The 21,031-nt window shown below is 37.7% G+C and overlaps 1 protein-coding gene across 5 annotated transcripts in view; it reads right to left on the bottom strand.

Moving 5' to 3' along the window:
- Positions 1-21,031, bottom strand: part of MTBP (MDM2 binding protein) — a 97,056-nt gene that overhangs the window by 56,648 nt on the left and 19,377 nt on the right. For all 5 annotated transcript variants that reach the window (XM_079796354.1, XM_079796353.1, XM_079796351.1 and 2 more), the window contains exons 12-16: positions 17,300-17,473; positions 15,967-16,074; positions 10,044-10,205; positions 6,914-7,031; positions 375-530 (exon numbers count right to left, since the gene is read on the bottom strand). In XM_079796354.1, coding sequence (XP_079652480.1) covers positions 375-530; positions 6,914-7,031; positions 10,044-10,205; positions 15,967-16,074; positions 17,300-17,473 — 718 coding nt within the window. The remainder of the gene's footprint in view (positions 1-374; positions 531-6,913; positions 7,032-10,043; positions 10,206-15,966; positions 16,075-17,299; positions 17,474-21,031) is intronic.

The raw sequence follows: 21,031 nt of genomic DNA, 5'->3' as shown, positions 1-21,031 counted from the left end.
TCATGACAAGTACGTAGCAGCAAAATCAAAACTAGATAGTAATACAGAAACGAGAATTAAAAATATGTATTTGCAAGCCAAATTATAATTTTTTCTTAAAAAGAACCATCCTTTGTATACAAAGTAGAAACTACTAACTTTCATAGGGAATATGCTGAGGTTGCTTTTATTATTTGTTTCCCTTATATTCAATACCACAAAACACTAGGACATTTGGTAAAATGTGAGGATTATGGCCAACTGATAAACGTTGAGATCAAATTGAGACGTTTGCCTAAGTGGCACAGGACACCAGTAAACGGGGAAATGAGATGCCGTGTGTTTTTTCAATGATTTTTTAAAAAATTAATTGGAAATTATAATTTATAACTTACCCCTTTTGAATCTGTAAAGGTTGAAGATCTCCAACTGGTAATCCATCTGAGGTAAAGAATTTCAGCAATTCTTTAGCATCCAATAACGTGGTCGAATCCCGTGCACCCTCCTTGTGGCCCAGCAACTGTTCAGATGAGCGAGGAAATGAACCAGCTCTAGGAAAATAATGTTATGTAGATTTATTAAAAGTGGATTAGAATTCCTCATAATCAGGAAAAGATGACATGAGCAGAAACCGGAAAAATACACAAAGAAAATTGAAGAACTACACATTTAGGAAGAAAATAAAGTAAAATCTTTGTAAATCATTTAATATCGAAGTGTATTTTTAAAAAGCTGTACTAGTAGATGACAGTTACCATAACTTGCAGTTACCATGTCAACAAGGCTACTACTTAACTAAATTATATTCTTATAAACTAAAGGTCCAGTGCATGAAATCGTGAATGGGTGGGCCGGCGAACGGGCCGATAGGCACTATGGGAGGTTGGCCACTGGGGGGAGGGGCCATGGAAGTTTGGCTATGGGAGTGCACTGACCACCAGGGGGAAGCTACTGCGTTAAGCATCTGCCCCCTGGTGGTCAGTGTGCATCATAGCATCCAGTTGTTAGGAAGCTTAGGCTTTTATATATATAGATGATGGCATGACTATTTAGTAGCATGAAGTTATCAAATTCATAAAATTTAAATCAAAACTCTCTTGTATATTCTGAAACCCTACAATATTGTAAATTTTAAAGGTAGAGACAGAATGTTCCAATTTTCTATGAACTTGAAAGATTACTTGAAGCACAACCATGAAATGAGGCAGTAATCAGAAATCTCTCCAAGGTCCCTTCTAGCCACGATTATGCCACTATGATTAAGCACTGAATCACTATTATACCTGACATATACGCAGAACTGTATACTTTTCAAACTATTTTACATACAATATAGTCTTAATCCTCACAAATTTTCTTAAAAAAGATAGGATAGGTCTTACTTCAAAATCAAGTTAGCACCTGAAAATAAGTACTTTGTAAAGTGAAAATCAGCACACCAAGCCTAAAAAAAATCATATTCCTATTTTTCAGATGAAGACACGAATGCACATAGTTTGCATTACAGAGCCAGTGCGACACAGCTATTTGAAATGACAGTCAGAAGTAGACTGACTCTAAATTGGGTACTATTTCTACTCCATCACTCTATAAACCCGAAAAGCTCTTAAAAAGTTTTAGAAAATGGAAAGAGAAAAACACTTTAGTTTCAGAGCATTTTAAAGGTTATATCAAGCACTGAGTCACAGATTATGCTATGGCCTGTCACCAAAGCATACATAAAACCTTACAATACTGGCACAGAAAACTATTTCCTGACTTTATATCAATTCAACTCTTTCCTGGTTATTTTCATACTCAAATCAAGCATTTTTACTGATAATTATGATAAAAATGATGACATTATGGGTTAGGACTGACATTTCTATACGTTAACGATCAATAATGTACCAACGGTGCCCCTTTCCCCTGCCCATTCCCTTTATTTTTAAATTGAAAATATAAATCTAATAAAAACAGTCAGACAAGAAAATTCTCAACTATGTTCTATGAACTTTATATTCCAGGAGGGCAAAAACTGCATTATGAGTTTAATTTAATTTCTATAAAGCTATTCTCTAATAGTAACTCACAAAGGGTTCCTAATGAAAATTAACCTCAATCATTTTACAGGCTGGATGGAATGGGGAAATGTATAATTTGCATTTATATAGAGTCCTGGACACAAGGATATCAAAGCAATTTAAAAGCCCGTTTGTGATAAATTACGTTACCAAATATGTCTTGGATTAAAAAAAAACAAAGAAACAAACACCAAAACATTGACAGCACTTTATCTTGTTCAGTGTTTTCAAGCTTGCAAAGTATTTTTTTCATACATTATCTCATTAAATTTTCACAACTTTGAAGGAGAACTCATGTTGTCATCCCATCTTAAAGAGGAAGTCACAGGCCCTAGCTGGTTTGGCTCAGTGGATAGAGCATAGGCCTGTGGACTGAAGGGTCTCAGGTTCAATTCTGGTCAAGGGCACATGCCTGGGTTGTGGGCTTGATCCCCAGTAGGGGGCTTGCAGGAGGCAGCCGATCAATGATTCTCTCTCATCATTGATATTTCTCTCTCTCTCTTCCTCTCCCTTTCTCTCTGAAATCAATAAAAATATATATTATAAAAAAAAAAATGAAGCCACAAAGTCACAAACAGGTGACTGAGTTTGTCTAAAACCAGGTTCTTATGACTTCTGAATATCACCACGTATTGGTCCTTTGTTCTCCAGTTTAACCTGTTTTAACACAAAACAAATTCTGGAAATAGGCAACATAACTTTTGTCCACAACCAAGAATTTAATGGTATCTCCCATATTTTGAAGTACCCACAAGTATTTATTGAGCATTTTACTTTGTAAATCTCATTGTGAGGTAGTAAAAAGAGTTCACTGATGATAATTTATAGACTCATAATCACGGCTCATGATTTAGTGCATATATTGACTTGAAGCAGGAGAAAGGAGGTGAGGAGTGAAAGGAGATAAACATATAGATGTATATTGAAGTAGAAAAGGTATAATAAAATAAGTCTCACGAATAAAAGTCCTGAGATGCTTAAAAAAGAAAGATAACAATGAGTTGCAGCATCTAATAAAAAGCTTAAGAGAAAGGTGATATTTGATCTAGACCTTGAATGACAAATAAACTTCTAGTCCAAGATGGTGGATTAAACATACATTAATCTCTCCACTCCACAAAGTGAAATCAAGATGTTGAAGTACAGGACACTAAAAGTCATAATAGGGTTAGGAAAAGGAAGAAAAAAAATGGTGGACCAAAGAGTTCAATGAATTTAAAAAATTTAGAAACTAGAGAAAGAGCCTCAAGGAGAACTAGAGAAAAAACTAGAAAACAAGTAGAATCTGTCTTCTTCGTCCTATCCTACAAAGCCACAGCGATTCTAAACGTGGGTTCACAATGTGGCAGTGGGCAAAAATCAGATGACATATTTTAAGAATCCTACTACAAGAGTTGTTTAAGTACCACCCTCCCACACCATACCTCACCCTATACTTTTTACCTCCAAATTAAAGATAAAGAAACTGCTCTCTGAAGATCCAGAACTAGGTGCCTGCCCCAGTGTCAGTAGTAACATCCCCAGAATAAATCCCCCTCAGTGTAGGGTAAAGACCAAGTGAAGCTTGTCAGGCAATTTCCATCCTGCATCTCCAGTCTCCCAAATATTAAACCAAGTGACAAGAGGATGGGAACAAGACTACACAAATATAGGGAAAGTACAACCCAACTATCTATGCAGAGCACCCAAGTACTAAATTCTTATCTGTGAACAAAAACAAACCACCAGACACTGGAGAAAAACTACACATAAAAGAAAAACACCAATGAAACCAAAAAAATCAGATCCAAAGAATAATGAGATCATTCAACAAACAGATAAAACAAGTTAAAAGACTTTAATATCCTTATAGTATTTTCTCAGTCCTCATTATCAATCAAGAAGAACAAGTTGCTAAGGAAAAAATGGGGTAGTGAACAAACAAGAATTACTAGGAATTTAAAATATGACTACATAAAAATTTAACAGAAAACAATGAAAGCAAAGGTAAAGGAAATATCCTAGAACAGTGGTCGGCAAACTCATTAGTCAACAGAGCCAAATATCAACAGTACAACGATTGAAATTTCTTTTGAGAGCCAAATTTTTTAAACTTAAACTTCTTCTAACGCCACTTCTTCAAAACAGACTCGCCCAGGCCGTGGTATTTTGTGGAAGAGCCACACTCAAGGGGCCAAAGAGCCGCATGTGGCTCACAAGCCGCAGTTTGCCGACCACTGTCCTAGAACATAGAGTAGAAAAAAAGATAAAGGTATGGATTATTGAGAGAAAATCAAATTAGAATGACAAATGAATCCATGATGCCTAACTGTTAAAACAGATATTTCAAAGAGATAAGAAAGAAAAAAATGGGAGAATATTCTCTAAGAAATAACAAGAGTATTTCCCACAGCCAAAAAAACAGACAAAGTCTTAAGATGAAAACATCTCACTCCATAATGGCCTCATGTAATTTCAGAACATTAAGCAAAACAGAAAATTCTAAATGTTTGAAACCAAAAAAAAAGAAAAGAAAAAGAACACCTATTAAGGAACAAAAATTGAACTGTCATCAGACTTCTCAGTAAGACATGAGAGCCAAGAAAATACAGGCTTAATCTAGAAATGTGATAAAAACAAATACTAGGGTAACAGTTGTTCAGGTAAAAAGGGTGAGTCCAAATTAGAGTAGGTCTGAGAAAATGAATTCAGAAAGAAAAATAATTGTCTATTGCAAATAACATAAGGTTCAGAGGTAGAAGGATTAAAAGTGAAGAGAAATAGGGGTGTTCATTTCCTCATCCTTTACAATGAAAAGTAAAAATCGGTATACCATCAAAAATGGATAGAGAAGAAACTCAAGTTCCTTTGTGAGGAAACTGTCCTTTTACTCATCTTCTTTCTTTCTCCTGATCTATAAACATGAAAGACACTCATGGAATGGTCTTAAGCCCTTTTCTCTGTATGGTCTCACCAAGTGATCTCATCCACTAGTGTTAAAATCCCTTTTATACGACCTCCAAATTGACTTCCAGATTTCTCTAATCCACTTGATATATCCACTTGCACAATCCATAGAGCAAACTTAGCATTCTTTATTTTTCTCCCTAAAGCTGTCCTTACCCAACTTCCCACCAATTTTCCCCATCCCATTCGTGAGAACACCACTCACTCTGTTGTTCAGACAGAAATAGAAATTACCCTGAAGCCTCTTCTCTCTCCCCTCCATATCCAATCCATCACAGTTTTTTTCTGGCTTACTACCAAAATATATTCCAATTTGTTCTCCACTGCTACTCTAGTGAGCAATCAAAGTTATCTCTCACACCCTAGCCAGTTTGGCTAAGTGGATACAGTGTTAGCCTGTGGACTGAAGAGTCCTGGGTTCAATTCCGGCCAAGGGCACATGCCCAGATTGCGGGTTCTATCCCCAGTAGGGGGCGTGCAGGAGGCAGACGATCAATGATTCTCTCTCATTGATGTTTCTATCTGAAATCAATAAAGAAATGCATTTTTTAAAAAAGTTATCTCTCACTTAGCCTATAGAAATGCCACCTAACTGATCTCTCTACTCCTAATATTTCCTCCTGCAATCTATTTGCCAGAAAAGAGCCAAAGTAATTTTGCAAAAACAGATTGCATCAGTCTTTGGTATAAAATCCTTCAAAAGTTTACCAATCCACTGACAATAAATTCTAAAATCTGTATAATCTAGAAGATACTTCACTTTATTCACTAGGTCTCAGCTCAAATGTAACCCCCTTGAAGAGCTGTCTGCCTCTTAGTTAAATAGCTCCTACATCGACACAGTGATGTAGCTTGGTGTGTCAAACTTCGCCAAAAAACTGAGCATAACTCGGGTAGTGTGTCACTTTGAGGAAAAACATTATTTCGCAAATGTTTCATCCTCGGCATGCGGCCGCCTCAGCGGCTGCGTGTCATCAGAAATGGCTACGCGTGTCATTGCTGACACGCGTGTCATAGGTTCGCCATCACTGATAGAAGAATGTTAAGCACAAGTAGTTTAAAGTGGCTCAAAGGAGAATGCTCGTACTTCATTTCATATGTTCCTGTGTTTAAGTTTTTCTTACATATCCATATACTTATATAACTCTATGGAAGATGGTCTGACAAGCCATTCACTAAAGTGTTTACTGTGATTATGTACACCCAGGAAGTAGAAGGCAGGGGAAGAAGAGTATTTTCTCAAAGTACTGCTCTGTAATGCCCATCCATCCACCTATCTATCTATCTATCTATCTACCTACCTACCTACCTACCTACCTACCTATCTACTTATAGTAGTTAAGCATATATTTTTTATAATAAAACTATAAAAAATTTAATATCTCAGCCCTGGCTGGGTGGCTCAGTTGGTTGGAACATCATCCCAAACACCAATAAGTTGTGATTCAATCCCCAGTAAGGGAACATACAGGAAGCAACCAACTGATGTTTCTCTCTCACATCAATCTTTTTCTCACTCTCGCTCTCCCTCTCTCAAATCAATAAAAACATATCTTCAGGTGAGGATTAAAAAAAACAACAAAAAACTAGTATCTCATAAACACAATGTAAGATGTAAGAAAGTTCACTTAAAAATTGCCCTGGCTGGTGTGTTCAGCAGTTAGAGCATAGGCCCACAACCCGCAGGGTCTTGGGTTTGATTTCCGGTCAAGAGAACACACCTGGGTTGCAGGTTCAATCCTAGGCCCTGGTCAGGATGTATGCAGGAGGCAACCAATCAACGTGTCTCTCTCACACCGATGTTTCTCTCTCTTTCCCCCTCCCTCCCTCCTTTCCACTCTCTCTGAAAAGCAATGGGAAAAATATAATGGGGTGAAGGATTAACAAAAATCAAACAATAAAATACTGAGCTGTTTAAATATTACCTCATTTTTTGTTTAGCTTTTTCAAATGTTTCCAAATTTTGAAGAGCATGCCTTTCTGGCCATTCCAGAGGATTGGTTTCCACTAGACCTGAAGAAATAGAATCCACTGGACTGGTGTCTAAAGAGAAAGAAATACACATAAGCAGTAAAAAGCATTAATACACTGAATTTGACTACATTAAAATGTATACACGTAGATACACTCATGCATCCGTGTGTGTGTGTGTGGGGGGGGGGGGGTTGTGCTTGAGTGTGCATAAAGGCATGTTGGATTCATTGTACAATTCTTACCTCAGACATTCAGTGAGGCTCTCTGATAGCCTGAAATGTGCAAAATACCATATAAAGTTTTTTGGAAACAAACAAAACAGTATTAACCTTTATTCTTATCTTCTCATAATAAAAATGCATCTCTCAAGACCTACATCAAGTCTCTCAGCTCCTAATGAAGAGTTCTGTAACTGTCCTAGTTATATTTCTCTCTTCAAAATTCGTATGTATCTACCTAACAAATATACAGCATTTACTTCATACAAGGCAGCTTCCTAAGCCATTTATAAAGAATGTAATCCTCATGACAACCTGTTATCCCTAATTTAAAGATAAAGAACTGAGGCTCAGAGTGGTTAGAAAACTTGCCCAAGGTCACATAGCAAGCAAGCTGCAGAGCTGGGGTTCAAACTTCTTACTCTTGCTCCAGAGCCCATGCTGTAATCAAGAAGCTATGCACTCTCACTTATTGAACACATCTCCCAGTTACAAGTAACCCCATACTGTCTCCAACATCTTTCAGATTATTCCGAACTGCTACTTAACTTTGGGACTGACATGTAAAAATGATGAAATGTTAATAGCAATACAAATAACAGTTCAACATTTTTGGGGCACTTATTATGTTCTAAGTGTTTTATATGTATCAACTCATTCTTCACAATAAGTCTAGTGAGTAATATTCTTATCCCCATTTTAAACATGAGGAAAGAGGCACGGAGATGTTTAACAACTTGCCCACACATTCAGCAAAGAAGAGACAAAACTGAGACTTGAACCCTGGCAGTCTAGCTCCAGAGCCTAAGCTCTTAAACATACTCCAGATGCTAAATTTATATTTTACTTTAAAGTAGATCAGAAGCCCTTAGAAAGACCCAAATTTTTACTTCTTTCTGTACCTTCATGGTGTCAAACAGACAAAGGTACTCAATACACATTATTGTTAACTTGATTCTTCAGTCATATTCTTATTGATCTATGGAATAAAAATGATTCTCACAGAATAAAAATAAAAGTTATCCTGTACATTTAAAATGCTAGGCAATCTTCAAATGTTTTCTTGTTACATCTTGAAAAGCTTCACTCTACTCAAATTCACCACAACAATAGAAACCAGGAAAAGAGAAAGAAATGCAAGTTAATATAGAAATGATTTCCTGCTCCCTCGGTAAAGTTTGGTAATTGTTCCTGCTACAATGAGTACCAAATGTGGAGCATCTTATTACTAACTAGAGGCCCGTTGCAGGAAGATTCCTGAAAGAATAGGGCTTCCTGTGGCCATCTCCGCTGCCCTGCCTGCTTCCCTCCCTTCTCCACCGCCCCACTTGCTTCTCCGCAGCTTCGCTCCTTTCTGCAGCGCTTGGCTTCCTTCTACGCTGTCTTCAGTCTTTGCTCTGTGTCTGGATATGCTAATTAACCGCAATCTTGGTTGGGTTAATTTGCATACTCGCTCCTGATTGGCTTGTGGGCGTGGCTTGTGGAGGTATGGTCAATTTGCATGTTTCTCTTTTATTAGTGTAGATACTAGAGGCCCGGTGCATGAAATTCATGCACGGGGAGGGGGCGTGTGTCCCTTAGCCCAGCCTGCACTGTCTCCAATCTGGGACCCCTCAAGGAATGCCCGACTGCTGGTTCCCAACTGCTTGCCTGCCTGCCTGCCTGCCTGATTGCCCCTAACTGCTTCTGCCTGCCAGCCTGATCACCCCCTAACCACTCCCCTGCCAGCCTTACTGACGCCTAACTGCTCCCCTGCAGGCCCGATTGCCCCTAACTGCCCTCCCTGCAGGCCTGGTCGTCCCCAAATGCCCTCTCCTGCTGGCCCAGTCACCCCTAACTGCCCTCCCTTGCCAACCTGGTCACCCCTAACTGCCCTCCCTGCATGCCTGGTCCACCCCTAACTGCCCTCCCCTGAAGGCCTGGGCCCCCCACCCCGCAACTGCCCTCCCCTGTAGGCCTGGTCTCCCCCAACTGCCCTCCCTTGCAGGGCTGGTCACTCTCAACTGCCCTCCCCTGTAGGCCTGGTTCCCCCATACTGCCCTCCCCTGCAGGCCTGCCCACCCCAACTGCCCTCCCCTGTGGGCCTAGTCACCCCTAACTGCCCTCCCTTGCCAACATGGTCACCCCTAACTGCCCTCCCCTGCATGCCTGGTCCCCCCCCCCTATTGTCCTCTCCTGCAGGCCACCTTGTGTCCACATGGGGCGGCCATCTTTGACCACATGGGGGCAGCCATCTTTGTGTTGGAGTGATGGTCAATTTGCATATTACCCTTTTATTAGATAGGATATGTGGTTTTAACTACATTAAATTTCCATGTAGGCTCTACTTTTCTCACCTATGAAAACATAGCGTAACAGAAATCCACCCATTCTAGCAGCTTAGTGAGAGTAGAATCACCTTAAAAGCCTCTCCCCTCTGCTCAAAAACAACTGTACTGACTATGCTTTCTGAAAGAAGTAATCAGAAAATGTTTAATCCTTAAATGATGAGAAATACAGCTCACTATTTATACACATACACACACACACACATATATCCAGTAAGTCTTCACCTAACGCCATCAATAAGTGCTGCAACTTTAAGTGAAATGACATTAAGAAACCAACTTTACCATAGGCTAATTGATATAAACCAGAGTTAGGTTTCTATGGCATCTCATCAATGTTCTAATGAAACGATGTTGAATGAAATGATGTTACTTGAGGACCTATTGTACTTGTATATACAAATATATGTCATTATTTAAGTTTATAAGATGCATTTTAATTTTATCAATATATTTTATTATTTTTAATAATAAATAGTAACTGTCATAAATGCCATACAAAAAAGAACTAATATTTAAAGTAACAAAAAACTTACCATTTAACAGATTGGAGGTAATAATTTTGTCTGTTTTTCTTAGAATTGTTTTAGGAATAATAGCATCAAAATGCTCTAAAAAGCGTTCCCTTGTAAGTGTGAACAGACTTTTGAGTTCATCAGCAGAAACCACTTCGGGCTGCTCTTCCAACTTTCTCCTCTCTGGAAGACAACAGATCAACAGGACTAACTATATCACCATTACTTTAAATCCTCTTTAAAGCCCATCTACTACTCATTTTATGGGAAATACTTTCAAAACTGAAATAAGTGAATTTATCCAGCAAACAACATTCCTGTGTAGGCTTGCTTTCATTTTAATAACATTTGTAGAGAGAGACAGAAAAAGAATAATTTGTTAACACTGAAAGGTGAGAAACGGTAAAGCAAGTTTACAAAAGTTTTCAAAAATATCTTGTAGAGTCTTATGCTGTTATTTTGCAAAAATAAAACCTGTAAGACTTTATTGAAATAAGTTACATAAACTTGGCCACTGCTACTTATTCTCTTTCCCCAAACTAAAATCAGAGTAAAGGAATAAGAAAAGACAACAAAAGATGAAACAATAAAGAATGACAGTTTTCAATACATCTTGGAAGATAAGATTATGATGGAGTCAGCAAAGCAGAGGAGGTCATGAAGCAATTTGTCTACAATAAAGCAAAATATAAAATACTCCAGAAAAAAAATTAGGAGAAATAAAATGGAACTGCTATGTTGAACATATGAATTTAATGATGAGTGTGTGGCAGAAATATTGGAACCTCTGGAAAACATAACAGTATTTGGCCTAAACAGAAGAATAGATAGATTAAAAAAAAAAGTGATCATCAACCAAAAGCAAAACAAAGATTATGCAAGAAAGAAGAGTTGCTCATCATCATATATGACATGACTGGGCAGTAAACTTCTATACAGTCATAGTAATATTAAAACTAACCATTTATTTAACCAAAATTCTTGACTTCACTGTGAAGAGTGCGAAGAGAAAGTGAAGCTGATGTGGTAGTGCTTAATATCTCAGATGTTAAGATGATGATTGAAATTAGTAAACCCAGAAATAGCTGCTTACACATATTATTTAGAAAACTGAAGGAAATGTCAGAAAAACTAGCTGAAGAGCTGAAGGGAGTTGCTTGTGGGCAGAGACTGAATGATAGGGAAGGGAGGAAGAGGGGGGCACTGCTGTTTTCCATATTAAGTTTTCCAGTTCCATTTGAATTTTTAAACTATACCCATGTATTGCTTTTATGAAAATATTTCATTTTAAAACATTTCTGGACTAATAACATTTTTTCTATAATAAACAGTAAAGTATAAATTCCTAGAGAATTCAGTTCAACAAACATTTATTATGTACTACCTGCAAGCACTGTGCTGGGGGCCCTTAGGCACAGAGGATGAAAGCGCATTCATTACTCCAGATGAGGTTGGTACATAAAAGCACAAGGGAACAGGCTGAGCAGGTAGTAGCCAAACTTGTGGTTCTACTTTAGACCATCAGCTTTCTGTGAAATCCCACCTCACCAATGTGGATATTGGGAGGGTCAATCCAGTTCTCATCCAAGATAAGTAACATATGGTTTCTGCAGTCAAGAACACTAGCAATGGTAAAGTAACAGTAGTACTACATGCAGCTTTTATTACATCTTAGAAAATAAAAAGCTGCTAGGAGCCATCCGAAAACAAAAGTTATCAATGATTTCCTTTCACCTGAAAGGTGTACAATAAGTAATATGCTTTGGAAACTAGCCCTACACTTATATTAACTCTAAAAGCATACTTAAATCATGAGCCTGACCTAGACTTATTAAAACTGTCAAACCAGAGAGCAGGGTAAGACTTTTGATTGATCTGGATGACTGAGCAATAGAGAGAGAAAGTATATAAGATTAACAGGGGTATGAGCAGGAATATTTACTATGGTAAAAATCATCTCTATACAAATTATTTTGTATACAAATGGTAGATAAAAACTTAGAAGAAATATAATGGATTAAAGTTTAAAAATAAATTAGCAAAAGAATGCTATTCCTAAAAAACCTGGTAATAACTAAGAATTTATTAAAGAAAAATCCAGAGCAGAATATCTAAAGGATCAGCTAATGAGTATCAATCAGGTTTGCACTGGGTTCTATAAATGCTAAAAAGATTGAAAAGCTCAGAGTAGTGACCACAATATTGGAACAAAATGACAGTACTGCTGTTTGGGTGTGTTTTGAACCATACTGAACAGCCTTTTATTTAAAAACTAGAGGCCCATTGCACGAAGAGATTTGTGCAATAGGCCTTCCTTCCCTTGGCTTCCAGCACTGGTTTTCCTCTAGCACCCGGGACCCAGGCCTTCGCTCCGGCCAGAGTCTGCTGTCTTCGTCTTTGCTGCAGACTCCGGAGTCTGCAGTCTTGTCTTCGCTGTGGCACTCCGCTCCTGGAGATCCCTTCACCCCCCGCCCTCCCTCTCATAGCAGGCGTCCTGCCCCGCCTGGCCACTCCACGCCTGGAGCAGCTGGGCGGCCGCCATCTTTGGCCTTCTAATTTGCATACTCACAATGATTGGCTGTGGGCATCTCGGAGGTACTGTCAATTTACATGTTTGTCTATTATTAGGTAAGATTGTTCAGTATTCTTAAAGTTTTTCTTTAAAAATCAATGAAACAAGATATTTAATATTTCTAAATACAAAAAGTTACAAATTACAAAAAAAAAATCAGGTAAAATCTATATATTAAAAGGCTAAGTGACTAACTGTCCAACCGGCAGCTATGATGCGCAATGACCACCAGGGGCCAGACGTTCCAACTGGTAGCTATGACACGCACTGACCACCATGGGGGAGACGCTCAACGCAGAAGCTACTGAGCTGTGGTGACTTGGCAGCTGTGGTTCTTGGGGACGCACCTGGAACCAGAGAGGAATTGCGGGGTACATCACCTGAGAACTGCCCTCTTGCAATCTGGGACCCCTTGGGGGATGTTGGAGAGCTGGTTTCGGCCTGATCCCCGCAAGCCAGGCCAAGAGACCCCACCTGCCGGAGGGACCCCGCTCACCCCGCAGACAACCTTTGAGCAGCCTGGTGCTGCCCCAGGTGCAGCTGGCCAGGAAGGGACATGGGAGGTTGGCTCCAGGGCGTGTCCGGCCCTTCTCAGCCAGTCCCGCCCCTCTGGCCAACTTCTAATTAATTTCCTTTCAATGTACACAAATCCATGCATGGGGTCACTAGTATCTTACCTAATAATAGACAAATATGCAAATTGACTGTACTTCGATATGCCCGCGATTGGCCAGGAGGCGCGGGGGGGCAGGACTCAGGGTGGCCGGGGTGGCCGATTGGGCCGGCGGGACGCTGAGCTCACGTCGCCAGCGGCGGCTCGAGCTCAGTGTCTGTGCCATGGCTGTGCTGCGGCACAGAAGGTGCCTCTGGGGCAGCGAGCTCACTTCCCACCGTGGACCATCAAAAGTAGGGGAGCTGGGTGCCTGTCCGCTCAGGCACCAGGCCTTTCAGAAGCCTCCGGCGGGGTGGAGGCTTCTGAAAGGCCTGGTGCACCAGCGGACAGGCACCCAGCTCCCCTGTGATCGAAAGAGAAAGTGTGTAGGGGACCCTACATGTGCATGATTCAATCATGCACTGGGCCTCTAGTAAATTATAAAATTACACATTTTAAATATCATTCTAAAAATAGTATTAGATATAACTTTTAGAAATAAGTAAAATGAATTAAAATAAAGCATTCTAAAAAATTAAACCTAACCAAGAATTTTATTTCATTTTTGTGTTATTTTTTTTAAAAAAGAGCCTCAATAATGTGAACCCACTTTCATGCACCTTTCCGGGTTGCTCTTTTTGGTTCTGTACTAGTCAGAGGAAAGGGGGGAGGGATAAGTATAAAATTACTCCATGTCTTAATTATTTTCAAAAACCTTTTGGAACAAGTTTTTGTTTTTCATCAAAGACCACAATCTTTGTATTGCTTCTGAATCGTTGTTTTTCTTTCCAAAGAAAGCTGTGCCCACTACATTACTGATTTTTCATCATGTATAAATTGATTAATTTTACATTCACTTATTTGAAATCATTGATATACACACTCAGATGTTCTTACATTGGAAACTTCGTCTTGCAGTCATTTTCCCCTGTCTTTTGAGACACAGAAATTCTGAACAGATGCATTTTTGTCCCCAAATTGTTAATCCAACATTAACTCTCTAAACAGAGAAGAGATTGGCTCAGCAAGCATTTCTATCATAAAAGGATTAACTGAGTCATTAATCTTAATCAAGATTTAATGCTTCAGATTGCAAATTGGCCATTTCATGGCTATGCCCAGAGCTGGTGTCTCCAGCAGCTACCAGCTCCAAGGCTTCCTTTAGCTTCAGGCCCCCTACCTGCCTTTGCCCTTTGCCTGGAGCTGTGGGATCCTTACGCTGCTACCTGTGTTACAGCTCAGCTGCTGGTACTTCTACATTTTCAGCATTTATTTATCACTTATGGTCTTCCTCCTTCCCTGACACCCATACCCCCAGAGCTTCCAGTCACATCTGAAGGCAGCTATGAGGTTTCAGCTGCTAGTATTTCCCTTCCCAACTATGTAAGAGGGATAGTCCTACTGGGGTTCACTCTTCTTACTCAATGGAGAGATGCATCAGCTTCAAAGAGGGGCCTGTCCTTCCACTCTGACAGTGTTTCTGATGGGAAGGGTAAGGGAGAGAGGTGAAGATGAAAGGAAGGGGAAATGTTGAAGGAACTGAGTTTAAAAGGCTGCAGGAGGCTTATTATGGCAAGGAATCAGGGCCTACAAAGAGGTTAGCAGGAACATGACAAAGTCAAGAAGTGAATAATACTGCTGGTTGATGTTTGAAATAAAGGTTTTCCACTCGCAAAAATACTAATATTTCTATTTGTTGCTTTATTTTTTGTATTTAACATGTACTACTTTTTATTGAAACTGATTTGCCTTTTTAATTATAGTTTTCTTGAGCTAGTATCATTTTCATAGTGGAAAAAAAAATCAATGGTTGGAGAAGGTCAAGACTACACAATTATCCTGGCTTTGTACAACTGAAAAAGAAGGTAATTCTTACATGAACAACTGAGACCAAATATTCTAAAATTATTTTCCATTGAACAAAACAGGCTATTTAATTCAAGATATTTTTAAAGTGCTTTCAAAAATGATAGTTTTTACTTTATAATGTATATACTTAATTTTAATACCATTTTTTCTATAGGTAACTTGTGAGGCCTCATAATTTAATTTCTTAGAAATTCTATCAATTAATTAGCTTAAAATAAGTTCATATTAGGTACTGAATGTCTATTTATTAAAAAAAATGTTATGAATGATAACCAAGTTAACATTTAGTATATGAAAAAAAACCTTAAACTATAGCCCTTGAAAAGGTGTCAATATCTTGAATAAGGAAAAATCCATAATGCCAATTTCACCCATTATGTGACACGTGTTTAATTATTATTGGTAGTCATGATTAAAGTCTAAGAATCGATGCTCAAGTTAACATATTAATTTCTCCGAACGTGCATTTTCTTCTCTTTGCAGTCTCTATTCTCTTATGACAGCTAAAAATATATAAAAAGACATTTTAGAAAGAGCTCTGTGTTAACCAGAATACAATTTAGGTGTATCCTAGCATACATTTAAAAATGTTCAAGTACAGAATTTTCCTGAAGAAATACTTCTATAAATGTTAACTGTGATGTACAAATAAATAGGAATATTTTTAATCTGGTGGGGGAAAAGTTGCGGACTTTTTCTACTCTTATATCACCTCTACAAGAACAAGAATAGTTCTACAAATGAGTGTTTTACCTAAAAGACAAAGTATATAAGAAAAAGTGTGGAAATGACAATGCATTATGTCTGAACAGGTTCTTACAGTAGAATAAAATGTACAAATTGTTACTTACTCAGACATTCTTTCAAAGCCAGAGCTTGAACTCTGGCTAACTGCTTCTCTCTTTCTATAAGCTGCTCTCCAGAAAAATGTGGAAGCGACAAGAAGTCAAAAGGAATGCCTGCAACACACAAAAAAGTCAGTATTAAAGATATTCTATGACAACAATTAATATTCAGTTTCCAGCTAATGCGCTAATATATAATTTAAAAAGTAAAAGCCAATTACTCATCTCTCTTGATCTTGCATATTTCCAATTAAATAATTAAGATGCAAAAAATAAACATAATAAATTATTGTGCATTTTAAACTTGGACCTGCTTTCTTAAACTGAGGGAATTTAGGTAGTAGAGTAGAATTCCCTCATCACATTTTCTTCCACAGGCTCAGCTAATGAAACTCCTACACAGAAGGGAGTGCGGAGAGGATGAAGGGAAAAAAGAGGGTCAAATATATGGTGATGGAAGGAGACTAGACTTTGAGAGGTGAGCACACAATGGAGTAGACAGATATTGTATTATGAAGTTATACACCTGAAAATTACACAATGTTATTAACCAATGTTACTCCAATTCATGTAATTAAAATTTTAAAAAATGATAATTAAAAAATAAACTCCTACACAAAACACAAACGGAGTAGGGTTAAGTCTCGAAAGTTGGCCCCAATTACCAACATGTCCTGCTAGTCACCCATTGTGTAGCCCTTCCACAATGAATCCTGGCTAGCCCTGTGAAACCAATAAAGTATGGTAAAGTGACAGTGAATGATCTCTAGGCTAAGTCACAGAAAGCCTTGAGGCTTCCTAGAACAATTGCTTTAGTCTTCACATGACTGGAGTCCCAGCTGTGTATCTGCAATCAGATGTGGGACTTTAACACAAAAACATTCGGCTGAGACCAGTTGGCAGGACTATGAGACATAGTAATAAAGTAATTTTTAAGCTAATCTTGGGGTGGTCTGTCACACAGTAATAAACACCAAGCATACAGCTTGAAGAGAAAAGAAAAGGTGAGAAATAAAACAGAATAAAATGCTTGAGAGAAAGTAAATGAAAATGAGAAATTATAGAAAAATAGTATGTGTTTAAAGTGGACTATACTGAAAATGTCCTATTTGGAATCGAGGGCTGACCTAGTAAAATTTACTGGGTACAATGTAAAGGGATTAATTCTGTATATTCTAAATTGTTCAAATACGTAATACTATGTTTAAAATAAAAGATAAATTTACTGAAAGTGAAATGGAGTTTGGGGAAAATAAGTTCATTAAAAACCACATTAAGTTAATTATACCTATATATACAAACAAATGTAAAAATACTTTCCACTCAAGTTAACACTTACTCAGCTGGGTTTCTCCTGTCCTTGCCTTCATCTTTCCATGAATCAAACTGAGGGCAAATGAGCCATTGATCTGGTTGGCTGAGTGAATCAGTGTGGCTTTGCATTTTCTACTGTCATTACCTTGTAACAAGAGGTAATAGCTAGAACACTCTCCTTTCACTTCAACATCTGGAACTAAACAAAAACAATTTTTAAGTATGTGAAAATTCACCATGCAGCAAGGCAGAATCATACACTGGACCTTGAGAATATGATGACATCCTGTGTTTTTTTAAAACAAACTGTTACCAAATACATTTGGGGCTAGCAGTTGTTCAATTAACTGAGAAAGCTATTAAAATTAGGGAATAAAAAAATTGAATTAAAATAAAATCTGATAATCATAATAAAGATACAAATTTTAATTTAAATTAAAACTGTGTGTACTCATTTATTAACTTTTGATGTAGCTCATTAGAGTTCCATGATATTTTTCTTATACAACCCACTTATAATGTATCAACTACTATTTCCAGCTTCAATTTCTTTAAAGGGGAATAAACTGACCCCTGCAGGCATGCACAACTCAACTGATGGGAGCAGCAGTGTACAGATGTACTTAAGAGTAGCTTTTTGCTCCTTGCAGTGGGCACCCATAATGTATTTTTACAGAGGGAATGGAAAGCATTCATTAATCTGGCATGCCAGTTACATGAAGGTCAGTTAAGACAGCTTCTAGTATATTTTAAAAACAAATCAAGTGAGGGTTATAGTGAAGGTCGAAGAAAAACTGTGATGCCTTTGAAAGTAAAAATAGAAGCAGAGTCCTTTTTATTGAAGATGGTGAATTGGACATAAGCATTTATTTTCACTATCTCCTGAAATTCCATGAAATGAGAATAAAGAGAATTTTAAAATAGCATAAATCTCTAAGGACTAATATGAGAAGAGAATAGTGACTAGGTAAATTTTGAAAGCATGAAAAGCAGATGAACAAATGGTAACAACAGGCCTCGGTTTCTCAATTGCTACGGAAGCTGAGAAAAACAGAGGAGAAAGCTTAGAAGTAAGACAATTTATACTAAAACCCCTGACAGAAGACTCTGGGATGGTGGTCCCAGATGGCACTGGAAGCAAAATGAAGGTGAAATAAAAAGACAGTTGAAAGTCTGTTTGAGAAGCAATATAGCTTCCTGGTTCCTCCTTGTTCTACTCAGGTAAATGACTGTCCTTTCCCCAGCCCAGAAAACCAGTGGCTTATCCTCTTGAGAAGATAAACAAGGTGTCTCTGGCCTAGGAGATATAAACAGAGCTTAGGGTCGAAGTTGGTTATCAGTGGATTAAGTGAATGATTCTATACAGAACATTGAGGCCCTTTTCTCTTCTTCATCTACATAACTTCCAGAATTTTGGAAGCCAGATAGCAGAACTGAATTTTCTTTTGGAATGTGGTCAGCCCTAGAGGACAGACTAAAAAATCCCAATATTGGTGTGACCTAATGTAATGTTGCAGCAAGATCACCCTAACATGAAGATCCCAGTCAACAAGCTCTACCCATACACCCAAATTTTCCAAACAGCTTTCTAGTGCTCTCTCTTAAATATGAGCAGACAGCCAAACATTATGAGACTTAAGGAAAGTCTTTATTATGAAAGCCAGATGCCGAAAGAAACAAACAGAAAAAAAGGGACTTGTAGAGAAACAAAGAATATAGCGTAAAAAAAATCACGACAAAAACAAATCAGATCACTAAAATCCTCAGAGATGATATTGCATCAACTAAATAAAAACAGAAAATTAAAAGAAAAGAACATTAACTTAGAAAGAGCTCATGGAAATTAAAATTAAGAAAGCAGAAATAAGATTTCAACTAATAGGTTAGAAGATAAAGTTCAATGAATCTATCAGAAAATAAGAGAAGACAAAGAAATATAAAAATAGGAGAGGAAGAGAAACCCAAACCAGGAGGTACAACATCCAAACAGGACTAACAAAGAGAGAACATTAAAAAATGGAGGAAAGGAAATTATCAACAAAATAATTATAACAACATTGTTCCAATAAAAAGACACGCTTCCAGGCATGCTGAGTGCCCAATACAAGAATAAAAATAGAGTCCTGGCCGGGTAGCCCAGCTGGTTGAAGCCTCGACCCATGTATCGAAAGGCTGCAGGTTTGATTCCCAGTCAGGGCACATATCCAAGTTGCTGGTTCCATCCACAGTTGGGGTACCTATGGGAGGCAACCGAATGATGTTTCTCTCTCCCTCTCTTTTCCTTCCTCTCTCTCTAAAATCAATAAAGTGCATATCATCTGGTGAGGATTTTAAAAAGCAGAATAAAAATAGATTCTACAAAATGCCAGAGAAAATGCATGCTTCTTGGAAGGAAGGAAGGAAGGAAGGAAGGAAGGAAGGAAGGAAGGAAGGAAGGAAGGAAGGAAGGAAGGAAAGAAGGGAAAGAAAGCAAGCCAAGAGTGAGAGTGGCACTAGAATTCTAAACAACACCAAAACTGGAAGACAATGGAGAAATGCGTTCAAAATTCTTATATACACTAAGAAAAAAAATCTAATGTAAGCTTATTACAATAGTTTATTTCACAGATTTGAGCATACTGTGGGTTAAAGCCTATCCCCAAAAGCAATTATGCAATACAAAAAACACACACAAACTTTTGCAATTAGCTTGTAATACGAATGTCAATCCTATTCACAAACATCAATCTTAAAAAAGGAATTTAGATAAAGATTAGAAAGAAAAAACTCTTGTTACTAGTTGTCTTTGAAACGAAGATTTTCCAAGACTTACAGTGACCTCAATTCATTTATCAATTTAGCACTTTGCAAACTCAAATTACATATCTTCTCAATGCCCGATATCCTTTCCATATTTATTTAAATCCTATCACCTTTATTAGAACTTTAATCACTGAAGCCTATAATTACAACACTCTTATTTTCCTTAAAAGAAAAACATTTATTTTACAGAATTCCCCTAATCATAATGACTATGCAGTCATTTAAAAAATGATGTTCCAGATTTGGCAGGTGTTAGTTGAAGACTTATTAAATAACTTTATGTAAATACAGAGTAACAGACTTATAATTAGCATAATTATTCAATTCTCTTGGCTTTTCCTGAAGAAATAAGGGGAAATGATTACAACAGAAAATTCTCCTCTATTTCCATCTGTTATTTTTACACTGTCAACCTCTAAGAGATTGATTGGCTTGCATGTTCCCCCTCCACCAAAACGAAATATCCATTTGGATCTACTACATAGGCAAGATGGGAGGAACAGAAATTACATGTTTCCTTTAGTTGCGTCAAATTTTATAATATATAAACTATAATGAAAACCTGTGTCATTACTAGTTTCATTCACAAACAAAATTTTAGCATAATAAAAACAGTCATATTTTATATCAATACATTTCTCAGCAGTTCTTAAAACCCTGTAGTCAACCCCCTCTTTCTTATAACAGTTCAACAATATAAATGGAAAATACTATTTTAAATGATATCATGAAAAATATTCCAGGATAATTTGGGAAACAACTGTTAAGTGAATAGACTTACTGAAAAGTAAATAATATACCCAATTATTTTGATAATGATGATAAATATCCTATATAATAAAGAGGTAATATGCAAATTGACCATCACTTCAACACAAAGATGGCCACCCCCATGTGGTCAAAGATGGCTGCCCCCATGTGGACACAAGATGGCTGCCACAAGATGGCCAGCAGG

Source organism: Cnephaeus nilssonii, assembly GCF_951640355.1.
Source record: "Cnephaeus nilssonii genome assembly, chromosome: 18".
NCBI classification, from domain to species: Eukaryota; Metazoa; Chordata; class Mammalia; order Chiroptera; family Vespertilionidae; genus Cnephaeus; species Cnephaeus nilssonii.
The sequence above is the reverse complement of the archived record's forward strand: the minus strand, read 5'-3'. Positions and strand labels throughout refer to the sequence as shown.